General features: G+C 33.8%; 4 protein-coding genes across 4 annotated transcripts; 3 read left to right on the top strand and 1 right to left on the bottom strand.

Moving 5' to 3' along the window:
• The first annotated feature begins 4,249 nt into the window (after positions 1-4,249).
• LOC135140145 (uncharacterized) lies at positions 4,250-5,145 on the top strand. The gene is made up of 4 exons (XM_064070568.1): positions 4,250-4,312; positions 4,360-4,600; positions 4,649-4,782; positions 4,829-5,145. Exons 1-4 carry the CDS (start codon positions 4,255-4,257, stop codon positions 5,125-5,127), a joined length of 732 nt encoding a protein of 243 aa, XP_063926638.1. The 5' UTR covers positions 4,250-4,254; the 3' UTR covers positions 5,128-5,145.
• A 320-nt stretch (positions 5,146-5,465) lies between these two features.
• LOC135139910 (protein takeout-like) lies at positions 5,466-6,389 on the top strand. Its single transcript, XM_064070275.1, has 4 exons — positions 5,466-5,554; positions 5,608-5,835; positions 5,890-6,023; positions 6,079-6,389. Exons 3-4 carry the CDS (start codon positions 5,891-5,893, stop codon positions 6,387-6,389), a joined length of 444 nt encoding a protein of 147 aa, XP_063926345.1. The 5' UTR covers positions 5,466-5,554; positions 5,608-5,835; position 5,890.
• A 4,891-nt stretch (positions 6,390-11,280) lies between these two features.
• Positions 11,281-12,252, bottom strand: LOC135140182 (uncharacterized). Its single transcript, XM_064070610.1, has 4 exons — positions 12,145-12,252; positions 11,855-12,095; positions 11,673-11,806; positions 11,281-11,625 (listed from the first exon to the last, which is right to left on the bottom strand). Exons 1-4 carry the CDS (start codon positions 12,200-12,202, stop codon positions 11,333-11,335), a joined length of 726 nt encoding a protein of 241 aa, XP_063926680.1. The 5' UTR covers positions 12,203-12,252; the 3' UTR covers positions 11,281-11,332.
• Positions 12,253-13,370: 1,118 nt separating this feature from the next.
• LOC135140255 (uncharacterized) lies at positions 13,371-14,254 on the top strand. The gene is made up of 4 exons (XM_064070734.1): positions 13,371-13,439; positions 13,487-13,727; positions 13,776-13,909; positions 13,956-14,254. The coding sequence occupies exons 1-4, from the start codon at positions 13,382-13,384 to the stop codon at positions 14,252-14,254; spliced, it is 732 nt and encodes a 243-aa protein (XP_063926804.1). The 5' UTR covers positions 13,371-13,381.
• The last annotated feature ends 2,098 nt before the right edge of the window (positions 14,255-16,352 follow it).

Genomic DNA, 16,352 nt, shown 5'->3' with positions numbered 1-16,352 from the left:
ATCAGAATGAAAATTCGAAAAATCAAGAAATTGATAATCGAGGAATAGAAAAAATCTAAAAATACAGAACCAAAAATTTTAGAAATTGGGAAATCAAATAATTGAGAATTTAAGATATTAAGACAACTACAATTTAAGAACTCGAAAAATTGAAACATCGAAAGCCTGATTAAACGAAAATAAGATAAATCAAAAAATTAAAAAGCAAAAATTTGAGAAATGTAGAAATCAAGAAATCGAGAAACTGAAAACGCAGAAAATTAAGAAACAAAAATTGAAAAAATGAAAAATTGAGAATTCGAAAATTCGAAAAATCTTACATATACCGTTCTCGACAAATCCAGGAATCGAAAATCGAAAATTCATAGAATCGGAAAAACGGAAAATGAAAATTCCAGAAATCCACAAATTTCTTCAGATATATTACGCAGACAGCGTGTGAATGAAAGTTGACGTAGTAGGCCGTCATTAATTCGTTGAATGAAACAACTTTTTTCAACTGTCGTAACATAAATATTTGGGTGTCATGTATTATTAGAATTTTTTTTATGTTTAATGTTATATTATCAAACCTTGAGTATTATTCCTGTTTTTTGACGAATATTTATGCAACTTTTCTAAAAGCTCAATTCTTCAAAATGAAATTTCAGGAAATTTTTTTTAGTTTTGGTTTCATTTCTAAGAAAGTTAGTAGCACATTTCAGGAATTGCCTAATGAAGAATGCCGATTTTTTCACTGCTTTAAAAATATGAACTTGAAAACTAGTACTTTGAAAATCTTAGTCCGGAGTCACTAACGCGCTTTGTTTTCGAATTACCTCGTTGAGGTCTATATTCCAGAAGTTTTGGTGAGTTTTTAGGTAATTTTCCAAAAGCTCAGTTTTCCAATATGAATTTTTATGGAATTTTTGACTTTTTCGTCCACCCTAGAAAATTATCTAAAAGAATTGTTACAGATTTCGCCACCCAGAATTTATATAAAATATCGTATGACAATTTTTATAAATGTTTAAAAATTTTGTTTTGAAAATGAATAGTCCATAATCTTTGTCCGACGTCATTAGCAAACTATGTTTTCTGAATTAACTTGTCGACATCGATATTCTAGAATTTTTGGTGAATTTTTTGACAATTTTTCAAAAATCCCAATTTTTCAATATAATTTTATGAATGTTTTTTATTTTTTTCAAGCACCGTCGAAAATTATCTAAGAGGAGTTTTTGTAGATGCCAAGTTTAAAAATTTACCCTCACCTTCAAGATTTCTTCAAAAATTTCAACCATTTTTTAGGAATCGCCAGAATTAAATATGGCAATTTTTTGAAATTTAAAAAAAATGGATTTGAAAACGAATACTTCGAAGATCTTCATCCAAGATCATCAACGTGGCATGTTTTTTGAACTGTTTTGTCAAAATCTATGTTCCACAATTTTTGGCGAAATTTTATGCAACTTTTCTAAAAGCTCAGTTCTTCAAAATGAAATTTTATGTACATTTTGGGTTTTTTCGAACGCCGTCGAACATTATTTAAAAATATTTTTTACAGATTTCGACCTCTAGAATTTACTTTCGGTTTCATTTCTGAGAAAGTTCGTGGCACTTTCAGGAATTGCCCAATGCAAAATGGCAATTTTTCACTGTTTTAAAAATATGAACTTAAAAACTAATACCTCGAAAATCTTAGTCCGGGGTCATTAACGTGCTATGTTTTCGAATTACCTCATCCAGATCTATATTCCAGAATTTTTGGTGAATTTTTAGGCAATTTTCCAAAAGCTCAGTTTTCCAATATGAATTTTTATGGAATTTTTTACTTTTTCGTCCACCCTACAAAATTATCTAAAAGGACTGTTACAGATTTCGACATCCAGAATTTATTTTCGGTTTCATCTCTTCGAAAATTTCTACCATTTTTCCAGAATCGTCAAAATATCGTATGACAATTTTTATAAATGTTTAAAAATTTTGTTTTGAAAATGAATAGTCCATAATCTTTGTCCGACGTCATCAACAAACTATATTTTTTGAATTAACTTGTCGACATCGATATTCTAGAATTTTTGGTGGATTTTTAGACAATTTTTCAAAAATTCCAATTTTTCAATATAATTTTATGAAATTTTTTAACTTTTTCGAGCACCGTCCAAAATTATCTAAGAGAAGTTTTTGTAGATGTCAAGTTCAAAAATTTACCCTCGCCTTCAACATTTCTTCGAAAATTTCAACCATTTTTAAGGAATCGCCAGAATTGAATATGGCAATTTTTTGAAATTTAAAAAAAATTGGCTTTGAAAACGAATACTTGGAAGATCTTCATCCGAGACCATCAACATGGCATGTCTTTTGAACTATCTTGTCAAAATCTATATTCCATAAATTTTGGCGAAATTTTATGCAACTCTTCTAAAAGCTCAATTCTTCAAAATGAAATTTTATGTACATTTTCGGTTTATTTGAACACCGTCGAACATTACCTAAAAATATTTTTTACAGATTTCGACCTCTAGAATTTAGTTTCGGTTTCATTTCTAAGAAAGTTCGTAGCACTTTCAGGAATTGCCTAATGAAAAATGGCAATTTTTCACTGTTTTAAAAATATTAACTTAAAAACTAATACCTTGAAAATCTTAGTCCGGGGTCATTAACGTGCTATGTTTTTCGAATTACCTCGTCCAGGTCTATATTCCAGAATTTTTGGTGAATTTTTAGGCAATTTTCCAAAAGCTCAGTTTTTCAATATGAAATTTTACGGAATTTTTGACTTTTTCGTCCACCCTAGAAAATTATCTAAACGGATTGTTACAGATTTCGACATCCAGAATTTATTTTCGGTTTCATCTCTTCGAAAATTTCTACCATTTTTCCAGAATCGTCAAAATATCGTATGACAATTTTCATAAATGTTTAAAAATTTTGTTTTGAAAATGAATAGTCCATAATCTTTGTCCGACGTCATCAACAAACTATGTTTTTTGAATTGACTTGTTAACATCGATATTCTAGAATTTTTGGTGGATTTTTAGACAATTTTTCCAAAATCCCAATTTTTCAATATAATTTCATGAAATTTTTTATTTTTTTCGAGCACCGTCGAAAATTATGTAAGAGGAGTTTTTGTAGATGTTAAGTTCAAAAATTTACCCTCGCCTTCAACATTTCTTCGAAAATTTGAACCATTTTTTAGGAATCGCCACAATTAAATATCGCAATTTTTTGAAATTTAAAGATAATTGGTTTTGAAAACGAATACTTCGAAGATCTTCATCCGAGACCATCAACATGGCATGTTTTTTGAACTATCTTCTCAAAATCTATATTCCATAATTTTTGGCGAAATTTTATGCAACTTTTCTAAAAGCTCAATTCTTCAAAATGAAACTTTATGTACATTTTGGGTTTTTTCGAACACCGTCGAACATTATCTAAAAATATTTTTTACAGATTTCTTCCTCTAGAATTTAGTTTCGGTTTCATTTTTAAGAAAGTTCGTAGCACTTTCAGGAATTGCCTAATGAAATATGGCAATTTTTCACTGTTTTAAAAATATGAACTTAAAAATTAATGCCTCGAAAATCTTAGTTGGGAGTCATTAATATGCTATGTTTATCGAATTACCTCGTCGAGGTCTATTTTACAGAATTTTTGGTGGGGTTTTATGCAGCTTTGTGTGCGTTTTTGTGAAGTTTTTGACTTTTTTCGAGCACTCTCAAAATTATCTAAAAAAAATTTTGCAGATGTCAATCTCCAAAATTTTATTTCGGCTTCATTACATTCTTGTTTTTGTTGCATATAAATACAATTCTAAGAGATTTTTTGTTGCCTAGGAACCCGATAAACAACTTTTACAGAAAAGTAAAATCTAAGAGTGGTCCAAGTCCTTGGATGGTATATTTTTTCAGCGAGAACGAGTTAAAATTTTACGTAGATTTGTGTACAGTTGAAATAAATTTAAAATTCTCTCAAACAAATAATTTATGCACAAATAGCTAGAGCGACGAGTACATAAGATGAGATCATACCTGGATTCTGTGATACTTTTACAAATAATGCTTTTTATATATTCTATATCTCTAGTTTTTTACAAAGTTATTTTTATTCGGAATCCTTCTTTGACACAACCAGTTGTGTTAATTACCAATTTTTCGGTACAAAAAACGCTATTCTACTTGGTATGCATTTTCCGACAATGAACAACTTGTGTGAACCCAGCTATAAAAGCGCCATTTTTCGTCCGCTCGCTCTAAAGTTCCCATCATGCGAACAGTGCTCACCTTCGTACCACTGCTGGTGCTCACCAGCTGTGTCAAAATCCGTATGTGTTCAAACTCACACCACCACGTGTTCATAGTGTTCTTCCAGCCCCTAACTTCCACAAATGCGACCGGAAGAGCCCGGATTTTAAAAGCTGCGTGCTCGAGTCCGCCAGGAAGGGGGTCCTGGAGCTGGTCAGACCCTACCCGGAACTAACCCTCCCCAGCCTGGACCCTTTCGAGATCTCGGAAGTCACCATCGGAGGGTCAGACGGACCAGTGAGCTTCCAGCAAAAATTCACAAAATGCAAGCTCTACGGACTGGTGAATTTAGACATCGACAATTTCGAGTAAGTCTGCAATGGTTTTCGTCATCGAGCAATTTTGACCCTTTTCAGGTTCAATTTTGAGAAGAAGGTGGTCAAGGTGAGTGGGGTGTTTCCGGAAATTGAAATGGTGTGCGACTACGAGGTTAAAGGGAAGATTTTGGTTTTACATCTCGATGGAATTGGCAACGGCACGGTTATTCTGAGTAAGTTTTTGGCGTTTTTTGATTTTTCTAACGATTCGTTTGGTAGAAAATCTTAAAATAATGGATGTTCTTCCGTTTGAGGAGACGAAGAGGAAGGGCAGAACGTTCCCGAAGTTTAAGTCCAGTTCGATCACGATTGATCCGGAGTTGGTGGTTTTTGATTTTGTGAATCATGATAATAGGGCTTTGTCTGATAATGTCAATCCGATTTTGAATAACAACTGGAAGGATATTTTTGACGAAGTTAAAGGGGATTATGCGAACGTCGTGGATCGGGTTGTCTTGAATGTGGTTAACAGTTTTTTCAGTAAAGTGACTTTTGAAGAGGCTTTTGATAGTGCGTAACCACCCAGAGGGTGTAGTAGTGACAAAATGTGATATTTTTTGTAAAGAAAATCTAAAACCAAGTTCTTAGTCAAATCAATATTAAAGTTTTGCATAAATAAACTGTCGCTTTTTTTGAATCGCCAACCTCCCTTAGATATCTACATAAAATTAAATGTAGATTATTTAAATCAGTTGTATGTTTAATGTCTCACTCTTCTCTAATTTTTGCTAATTTAACACTTCCCCCTTTTTTTCATAACCATTAAAACCGCATTAAACATTACAATAACGTCGAAACCCGAACATGTTTGACCACTTTACCTCCATTCCCAATTTCATCGGTAGCAGTGGTTCACAGCGAACCTCGGTACCAGTTTACTCTGAACCACCATGAACTACTTACTCATTTTAATCGTCACACTACGCGCAGTTGATTGTACCATCCGTAAGTACAAATCTCACCACTCTTTTTCCTCACTTCTTGACAATTCAATTTAGAAAATGTGGCCGAAAAAACCCCGATTTTCAAAAATGTCTCCAAGAAGCCGCCCAAAATGCCGTCCAGCAGTTGGCAAAACCGTTCAAATCGCTGAATTTGCCGAGCTTGGAACCCTTAATTGTCGAAAGTTTGACTCTCGAAAGAGCTCCAGGTGCGGTGTCGGTTGAGCAACAACTCACAAATTGTAAACTGTTTGGATTGACCAGTGCCAAAATTGAGAAATACGAGTGAGTGAGATCACTATTGCTTCATCTAGTTCTATTAACTGTGCTTCTACTTAGTATGAACTTTGACAAGAAAACTATAGAACTTGTGACGGTTATTCCTGAAGGTGTTCTCAAATGTGAGTACAAAATGGACGGCCAAATTCTCGTTTTGACTGTCAAAGAGGAAGGCAATGCGACGATTGGTTGCAGTAAGTTCTCTGATAGTAGAAAATTGTTGTCTACTTTAGTTTATTTTGTTTGTAGAAAATTTGCGCTGTGTGTATCATGCTGGTTACAAAGACTACGTTAAAAATAACAAGACGTACTTTATCGTCGACAACGACGTTTTTAATGCAGAACCTGAAGAAGTGTACATCAACTTCGAGAATCTTTTTAGCGGGAATAAGGAAGTGAGTGATAATATTAATAAAGTTTTGAATGAAAACGCGAAGGAGATTTATCAAGAGCGGAAGCCGGTTTATAATCATTTGATGAAGCAGGTGGTGACGGAGGTGCTTAATAGAGTGTTTGCTAAGGTGTCAATAGAAGTTCTAGTGAAAGTGTCCCAGTTTTGAAATTGTTGTTGATATTTGTATGACAATAAATTGCGTAAATAAATCTTGGGTTTTTTGGTGTTGCTACGTTGGAAAAATTATGTGTAACTAAATGTAAAAGTTTGTGTTGATGACGATATGCTAGTGTCGAAAATTTTGTTATCTTTAAAATTGTGGTTTCGTCAGGACTGCTAAGACTGCCGTCTGAAGGAAACTGGAGCAAGGACAAAAGATTGACAACATAAGATTTTATAGTTAATTCAGGATGCTCATTCGAAAAATCCAGAAATTGATAATCGAGAAATGGAAAAATCGAAAAACCAAAAATTTTAGAAATCTAGAGATCGACAAATCGGGAAATTGAGAACACGGATAATTGAAAAAAATTGGTCTAAAGGGTTTAGACAGTACTTCCCTCGCTGTCGGAAACTTGACGACTGCATGCCTATTGTGTTTTTTTTCTCATTACATTTTTGTAGTGGGAATTTAAAAAAAAACATTTTTGCAAGGACACGTATATCAGTTGGGATAGATGTAGTGTAATACTAAGAATAAAATTATTGTATTCCCAAATTTTCGGGAAAATGAATTGGGTTGTTTTGAATATTGATTTCTTATAATCAATAAAATAACGAAACAATTTACTCACGTATACGGCGCCGGTGTGTAATATCTAGAGAGCGGATTTCTGTCGAGCTAGGCAAGGCCAAACTCGGTACGGCTCGTACGGGATGCGAATTCATTGCGGTTGCGGACTGCACTTCGTTTATTTGAGATTAGAATAACGCTGTTTCGTTGCACTCTGTTGTTAATTCCCGTTCTCATTTACTTAGCCGTTTGATTAATAAATCGTTAATTATATTTATGGAATTAGTACCGATTAAATTCGGTGATTATCTATCACCCGGCGATCCAGCACGTCCCCCCCTATAATCGTGACGTAGGCCGACAGAAAACCGCTGTCTAGTAATATGAGGGGCAACTGAAAATCGTTTATGTATAAACATTCTTAATTTAAGATGACAAGCGTAACAGCATACGTGAGAGTCAAACGGAGAAACTGTAAACAAAACGACCATCGGTTTTATTGCTTCGAGTTCCGCTTATTATATAAAACATTGGGTTTTATTTTAATTCTTGACAGTGAAATTCACAATTGGTTGATTATAAACATGTCTATTTCACATTCGCGGAACCAAGTGAGCGCATAAAACAAATGCAGGTCTGTAATGTTCAAGTCGATGTAAATAAGCGTGCTACCCTTATGTTTCAACCGAGTTTTTCCTTTAACAAATTTTGTGTCTACCAAATTGGGTTGGTTAAGGTGTAATACTAATAATAAGTGTTGCCTTTAATTTAATCAATAAAATAAATTGACTTCATTAATTTTTTTGAACCACCTCTTAAGAAAATCTAAAAAATATGAATGGAATGATAAATCACAAGTACAAACTCATCATATTTTTTGCATTTTAGATAGGATTTATTCACCAAAATTTAAGGGTGACGTCATCAATTTTTTTAGGAGGGATGAACAAATACATTTTGAACAAAAGTTTACCATGCTTATAATAACTTTAAAATATTCCCAAGATTTCAAAGCATTCGGTTTTGTAATTCCTGATTAAATCGATAAAATAAATCCACGCCTTCATTAATTTTTTTGAGTCACCCTGCATATGCAAATCCAAAAATATGAATGGAATGATAAATCATAAGTACAGACTCATCATATTTTGTACATTTTAGATACGATTTATTCGGCAAACTTTTGAGCTGACGTCATCAGTTTTTTGTAGAAGATAACCAAATATATTTTGACTAAAAATTTATTATGCTCCTTATAACCTTAAAACATCTGCAAGATATCAAAGCATTCGGTTTTGTAGTTCCTGATTAAATCAATAAAATAAATTTACGCATTCATTAATTTTTTTGAGTCACCTTGTATATGCAAATCGAAAAAATTTGAATGGAATGATAAATCACAAGAAGAGACTCACCATATTTTGTACATTTGAGATAGGATTTATTCAGCAAAATTTTGTGGTGACGTCATAAATTTTTTAGGGGGGACGACCAAATACATTTTGATCAAAAATTTACCATGCTTATGATAATTTTAAAATATCTTCAAGATTTCGAAGCATTCGGTTTTGTAGTTCCTGAGTAAATCAGTAAAATAAATTTACGCTTTCATTTATTTTCTTGAATCACCCTGTATATGCAAATCCAAAAAATATGAATGGAGTGTTAGATCACAAGTACAGACTGATCATATTTTGTACATTTTAGATATGATTTATTCGGCAAATTTTCGAGCTGACGTCATCAAGTTTTTCGAGGGGATAAGCAAATATATTTTGACTAAACATTTATTATGCTCTTTATGACCTTAAAACATCTGCAAGATTTCAGAGCATTTGGTTTTGTAGTTCCTGATTAAATCAATAAAATATATTTACGCATTCATTAATTTTTTTGAGTCATCCTGTATATGCAAATCCAAAAAATATGAATGGAGTGATAAATTACAAGTACAGACTCATCATATTTTTACAGTTTAGAGAGGATTTATTCGGCAAACTTTCGAGCTGACGTCATCAATTTTTTGGAGGGGATAAGCAAATATATTTTGACTAAACATTTATTATGCTCTTTATAACCTTAAAACATCTGCAAGATTTCAAAGCATTCGGTTTTGTAGTTTCTGAGTAAATCAGTAAAATATATTTACGCATTCATTAATTTTTTTGAGTCACCCTGTATATGCAAATCCAAAAAATATGAATGGAGTGATAGATCACAAGTACAGACTCATCATATTTTGTACATTTTAGAAATGATTTATTCCACAAACTTTTGAGCTGACGTCATCAAGTTTTTGGAGGGGATAAGCAAATATTTTTTGACTAAAGATTTATGATGCTCTTTATAGCCTTAAAACATCTGCAACATTTCAAAGCATTCTGGTTAGCAGATTAAAAATTAAATTTCAAAATGTTGTTTTATAATTTTGATTTTTTTTCCAAAAATCTGGACGTTTCGGGTGAAAAGTCGATTCAGAGTTGTAAACTACATGTGTAGGACTATGTTATTTTATACAATTGAAAACCCATTTACTATGTACAATTTTGAAGTGACGTCATCGCTTTAGTGGTGGGGATGATTAGACAAATTTTGGTTAGCGTTTTACCATCTACATGATATTCTTAATATAAGTACAAAATTTCACAACAATCGGTCGAGTACTTTCGGAGATTATCTGTCTAATAAAAATCCGGGACAACAGACGGACAGACGGACGGACAGACGGACAGACGGACAGACGGACGGACAGACGGACAGACGGACAGACAGACGGAAATGGGAGACCTATTTCTTCGTCTTCTAGGGGTCATGAAAGATCGAGAAAACGTAAAAGTAGAGAGTCGGCCGACGGACTCGATTACAATACTTCCTTTGCTTACGCTCGGGAAGTAAAAATTGAAAATTCCAAAGATCAATTACGCGAAAAATTGGAATATCGAAAAATCTAAATATCGAAAAACCAAAAAATCAACAATTGAACACTCGAAAAGTTGAAATATCTAAAGTCGAAAAATCGAACAAACAAAAAGTCGAAAAATTCAAAAATCACAATAAGGTTCGACAAATTGGGAATTCCAGAAAATGAAAAGCGAAAGTAAAACTGACTTTGGCACATGAAATAGCCTCTAAGAAAGTAGAGGGCGGGTGGGCGGGGCTAGTACTTGCTGAGATAAGACTGATTTTGGCAAATTATATACCCTCAAAGAAAATAGAGGACCGGTGGGCAGGGTTAGTACTCGTTAAATTAAGACTGAACAATATTAAGGGTAGGAACCAGAATGAAGAGGGGGTGGGTTGACGGGGCTACTGCTTGCTTATAAGACTCTGCAGAAAAAAGGTAAACTTAGCCCCGCTCATCCCCTAATCCTTTGAACTGATTTGTTTTATTTTTTGTAAAATGGGTATTGAATTCTATTTTAAAAAGAGGTAATATCTAAAATTTAAAACAAAGTCAAAAGTGGTCCCACCAACTCACCTATTCCATTTTTATCATTCATTCTTATTAACTCTTTTATCTTACTCTTATTTTTATATTGAAAAATAATAGAATCTAGGATTAAATTTTTTGTAATAAGTTTTTTTTCGAAACACAATTTTTTCATCAGCGTTTACACTTAAATAATAAGTCGAGAAATCAAAAATTCGAAAAATCCAAAAATCATTAAAAAAAATAAATATTAAGAATTCGAATAACCTAAAAATTAAGTACAATGACAATTCGAAAAATCGAAAAATCAAAAAATTGAGCATTCAAAAAATCAAAGCATCGAGAAATCTAAAAATTGATAAATCGAGAAACCTAAAACTCGAGAACTCGAAAAATTGAATCATCGAGAAACCGAAAAATTGAATTATCGAAAAAAAAAATCGAAAAATTAAACAAATGTTAAAACGAAGAGAATTCGAAAAATTGAAAAATTCTAAACATCGAAAAAATCGATAAATTGAAAAATCTAAACATCGAAAAACTCAAAAAACGAGAAATCGAAAACTGCGAAATAAAAAGTTGGAGAAATTGAAAATTCGGGACAATGGGAATTCGAAAAATCAAGAAATCGAGAAATTGACGAATTACACTGCACGATCGAGCCTCGCACGGCCGAAACTAGGTGTCGCTCCAACAATTCCTAACACAGATAAACAGAAGGACAGACAGACGGACAGACAGACGACAGACAAACGGAAAGAGGAGACACTTTTTTCGAGCTCTAAGGGTCATGAAACTTCCAGAAAACATGAAACTGGCAAAAACTTGTAAGACGCAGAAGAGAAAACTGTGACGATAAAAAATACACTCGTTTGTTCGTGCAAAACTCTAATAATAAACACTTAGTAGCATACATATGATTACCAGGTCCTCTAGGTGGTCACGCTCAATCGAAAGCCTCTTCTAAAGTCACTTTGTTGAAAAATCTGTTGAACACACTCAAGATAATCTGGTCGAACATTTGCTCGTAACTTCCTTTAACATCGTCAAAAACCACCTTCCAGTTGTCATTCAAAGCCGTATTAAAAGGACCAACAAAAATCTCCTCAATATGACTATCAAAATTAAAAACTACCAAATCCGGATCAATCGTAAGCGAACTCGACTTAAACCTCGCATACGTTTTGCCCATCTTCTTCGTTTCCTCGTATGAAAAAACGTCCGTGGCTTTAACATTCTCTACGAAGACATTTTGTTAGAAAAAACAAAAAATACAAAAAACGTACTCAGAATAATCGTGCTGTTGCCTTTTCCAACAACAGGTACAACCAAAACCTGCCCTTTCAACTCGTAGTCGCACAGCATTTGAATTTCCGGAAACACCCCACTCAGTTTGACCAACTTCTCTTCAAAACTGAACCTACAAAAGGACAAAATTCGTCCAGGACGAGAACGATCACACACTCACTCGAATTCGTCAAGCTGTAACCTCGGGAATCCGTAAAACTTGCACTTTTTGTATTGTTGTTGTACGTTCACTGGTCCCTCTCTCCCTCTGATGGTGGCTTCCGGGACTTCGAAAGGGTCCAAACTGGGGATAGTCAGTTCCGGGTAGGGTCTGACCAACTCGAGTACCCCCTTTCTGGCGGACTCTAACAGGCACGTTTTGAAATCCGGGCTCTTCCGGGTGCACTTGTGGAAGTTCGGGGCTGGAAGCGCACTATGAACACGTGAATTCGGGTCACTTTGAACACGTACGTATTTTGACACCGGAGCTGAGCACCAGCAGTGGTATGAAGGTGAGCACTGTTCGCATTATGGGCTACTTTTAAGAGCGGGCGGACGAAGAATGCCGCTTTTATGGGTGGGTTTTAGAAATGTTGCTTTTTATTGCGAAAATGCATAATGAATGAAAGAGCATTTTTGTTGCGAGAGATTGGGAATTAGCACAACTGGTTATGTTAAAGAATGATTCCTAGTTGTGATTAACTTGCAACAAACTAGAAATTGAGAAAATAAAAAAAATATAGAACTGTTTAAGGAAATATTTTGGTTTTGGATTACTGTGGTAGTTAATTTGGTAGAGAACCTTGAAGTCACGGAGAAAGAAGGGCATGGGTTCTCCCATCTCTGGATCCCGTAGACAGAGTGTGAATGAAAGTTGACGTAGTAGGCCGTCATTAATTCGTTGAATCAAACAACTTTTTTTAACTGTCGTAAATATTATAAGCATAAATAAATATTTAGGTAGCAAGTATTATTCGAATTTATTTTATTGTAAATATGAACTTAAAAACTAATACTAATAATATCTCGAAAATATTAGTCCGGGATCATTAACGCGCTATGTGAAATTTGCTGGATTTTTAGGCAATTTTTCTAAAAGCCCAATATTTTAAATATGATTTTATGAAATTTTTGGCTCTTTTGGATCACCCTCAAAATTATCTGATTACTTTCGGCTTCATTTCTTCGAACATTTCTACCACATTTCAGGAAAATTAATTATTAAATGTATAGATAAATAAATGGATCCATTAGAAAATAAGCCTACCACAGTCCGCCTGGAATCTTGTTTTTTTTTGTTTACAAATACAATTCTAAGAGATTTTTCTGTTGCCTAGGAACCCGATAAACAACTTTTACAAAAAAGCAAAATCAAAGAATGCTCCAAGTCCTTGGATGGTATATTTTTTCGACGAGAACGAGTTAAAATTATACGTAGATTTATATAACGTTTGAAATAAATTAAAAATCCACTCATACAAATGAGTTATGCACAAATAGTGCCTTTTATATATTCTATATCTCTAGTCTTTTTACAAGGTCACGTTTATTAGGGATCCTTCTTTGACATAACCAGTTGTGTTAATTAGCACGTTTTGGGTACAAAAAACGCTATTCTACTTGCTATGCATTTTCCGACAAAGAACAACTTCTGTGAACCCACCTATAAAGGCGCCATTTGTCGTCCGCTCGCTCTAAAGTGCCCATCATGCGAATAGTGCTCACCTTCGTACCACTGCTGGTGCTCAGCAGCTGTGTCAAAATCCGTATGTGTTCAAACTCACACCACCACGGGTTCATAATGTTCTTCCAGCCCCCAACTTCCATAAATGCAACCGGAAGAGCCCGGATTTTCAAACTTGCATGTTCGAGTCCGCCAAGAAGGGGGTCCTGGAGCTGGTCAGACCTTACCCGGAACTAACCATCCCCAGCTTTGATCCTTTCGAGCTCACGGAAATGACCATCGGGGGGACAGATGGACCAGTGTACTTCCAGCAAAAATTCACAAAGTGCAAGTTCTACGGTCTGGTGGATTTAGACATCGACAATTTCGAGTAAGTCTGTAATGGTTTTCGTCATCGAAGAATTTTGACGTTTTTCAGGTTCAATTTTGAGAAGAAGGTGGTCAGAATGAGTGGGATGTTCCCGGAAATTCAAATGGTGTGCGACTACGAAGTTAAAGTGAAGATTTTGGTTTTGAATATCCATGGGATTGGCAACAGCACGGTTATTCTGAGTAAGTTTTTTGCGTTTTTTTCTTTTTCTGACGATTCGTTTGGTAGAAAACCTTAAAATAACGGATGTTCTTCCGTTTGAGGAGACGAAGAGGAAGGGCAGAACGTTCCCGAATTTTAAGTCCAGTTCGGTCACGATTGATCCCGAGTTGGTAGTTTTTAATTTTGAGAATCATAAGAATAAGGCCTTGTCTGATTCTGTCAATCCGATTTTGAATAACAACTGGAAGGATATTTTTGACGAAGTTAAAGGGGAATATGCGCAGGTCATCGATCGGATTGTCTTGAATGTGGTTAACAGTTTTTTCAGTAAAGTGACTTTTGAAGAGGCTTTTGACAGTACTTAACAATCGAGAGGGTGTGGTAGTGATAAAATGTGATATTTTTGGGAAGAAATTCTAAAGTTACGTTCTTAGTCAAATCAATATTAAAATTTTGCATAAATAAACTGTCGCTTTTTTTGAATCGCCAACCTTCCTTAGATATCTGTATAAAATTAAATGTAGATTATTCAAATCAGCTGTAAGTTTAATGTCTTACTCTTCTCTAATTGTCGCTAATTTAATATTCCACTCGTTTCCTCATAACCATTGGTCAATTTGAGAAAATGACGGAAGAAAGAAAAGTTGAAGAAAGTTCGTGTACCTTTTGTACCCGAAATCGAAAATTCGAACAATCGAAAAAATCAAAAATTTGCAATTCGAAAAATCGAGGAACTGAAAATCGAGGAATCGAAAAATGCAAAATCAAAAAATTGGTCCAAATAGTTTAGACAGTACTTCCCTAGCTGTTGGAAATGTGTCGACTGCATGCCTATTATGTTTTTTTTTGCACATTTAAGATAGCATTTATTCAGCAAAATTTTGGGGTGACGTCATCAATTTTTTAGGGGGGATGAGGAAATACATTTTGACTAAACATTTAACGCCAGACAGAGGGACAGACGCACAGAGAGTAGGAACCGGGAGAACAATTTTTTCGGCCGTTAGGGGTCATGATAGGTCGAGAAAATGCAAAAGTAGAGAGTCGGCCGACGGACTCGATTACAATACTTCCTCTGCTTACGCTCGTGAAGTAAAAACGAAAAAATTGAGAACTCGAAAAAGCAAAAAAGGAAAAATTTCAAAAATCTAAAAATCGTAGATCGAGAAAACGAGAAACCGAGAACTCGAACACCAGAAAAAATGGAGCAATTGAGAAAATCAGAACTCGAGAGATTGAGTGATCAAAAACTCAAGCAATCGAGAAATTGAGAATTCGATAAAACACAATGAAAATTCGAAAAATCAAGAAATTGATAATGGAGGAATAGAAAAAATCTAAAAATACAGAACCAAAAATTCTAGAAATTGGAAAATCAAATAATTAAGAATTTAAGATATCAAGACAACTACAATTCGAGAACACGAAAAATTGAAACATCGAAAAACTGTTTAAACGAAAATAAGATAAATCAAAAAATCAAAAAGCAAAAATTTGAGAAATGTATAAATCAAGGAATCGGGGAATTGAGAACGCAGAAAATTAAGAAATAAAAATTGAAAAAATGAAAAATTGAGAATTCGAAAAATCTTACATATACCGTTCTTGAAAAATCCAGGAATCGGAAATCGAAAATTCATACAATCGGAAAAACGGAAAATGAAAATTTGTGTAATCCACAAATTTCCTCAGTTTTATTACGTAGACAGCGCGAATGAAAGTTGACGTAGTAGGCCGTCATTAATTCGTTGAATGAAACAACTTTCTTTATTATTAGATTTTTTTTTATGTTTAGTGTTATATTATCAAACCTTGAGTTTTATTCCTGTTTTTTGACGAATATTTATGCAACTTTTCTAAAAGCTCAATTATTCAAAATGAAATTTTATGAAATTTTTTTTAGTATCGGTTTCATTTCTAAGAAAGTTCGTAACACTTTTCAGGAGTTGCTTAATGAAATAGGCGAATTTTTTCACTGTTTTAAAAATATGAACTAAAAAAATAATGGCTCGAAAATCTTAATCCGGGGTCTTTAACGCGCTATGTTTGTGGAATTACCTCGTCGAGGTCTATATTCTAGAATTTTTGGTGATTTTTAGGTAATTTTCCAAAAGCTCTGATATTTAATATGGAATTTTAAGGAATTTTTGACTTTTTCCGGGCACCCAAGAAAATTATCTAAAAGGATTGTTACAGATTTCGACATCCAGAATTTTTTTTCGGTTTCATCTCTTCGAAAATTTCTACCATTTTTCCAGAATCGTCAAAATATCGTATGACAATTTTTATAAATGTTTAAAAATTTTGTTTTGAAAATGAACAGTCCATAATCTTTGTCCGACGTCATCAACAAACTATGTTTTCTGAATTAACTTGTCGACATCGATATTCTAGAATTTTTGGTGGATTTTTTGACAATTTTTCAAAAATTCCAATTTTTCAATATAATTTTATGAAATTTTT

Source organism: Zophobas morio, unplaced genomic scaffold, assembly GCF_036711695.1.
Source record: "Zophobas morio isolate AGI-343-1 ecotype UQ-CSIRO unplaced genomic scaffold, CSIRO_AGI_Zmor_V1 ptg000038l, whole genome shotgun sequence".
Lineage (NCBI taxonomy): Eukaryota > Metazoa > Arthropoda > Insecta > Coleoptera > Tenebrionidae > Zophobas > Zophobas morio.
Note: the sequence above shows the minus strand (reverse complement) of the source record. Positions and strands in the feature narration are given on the sequence as shown.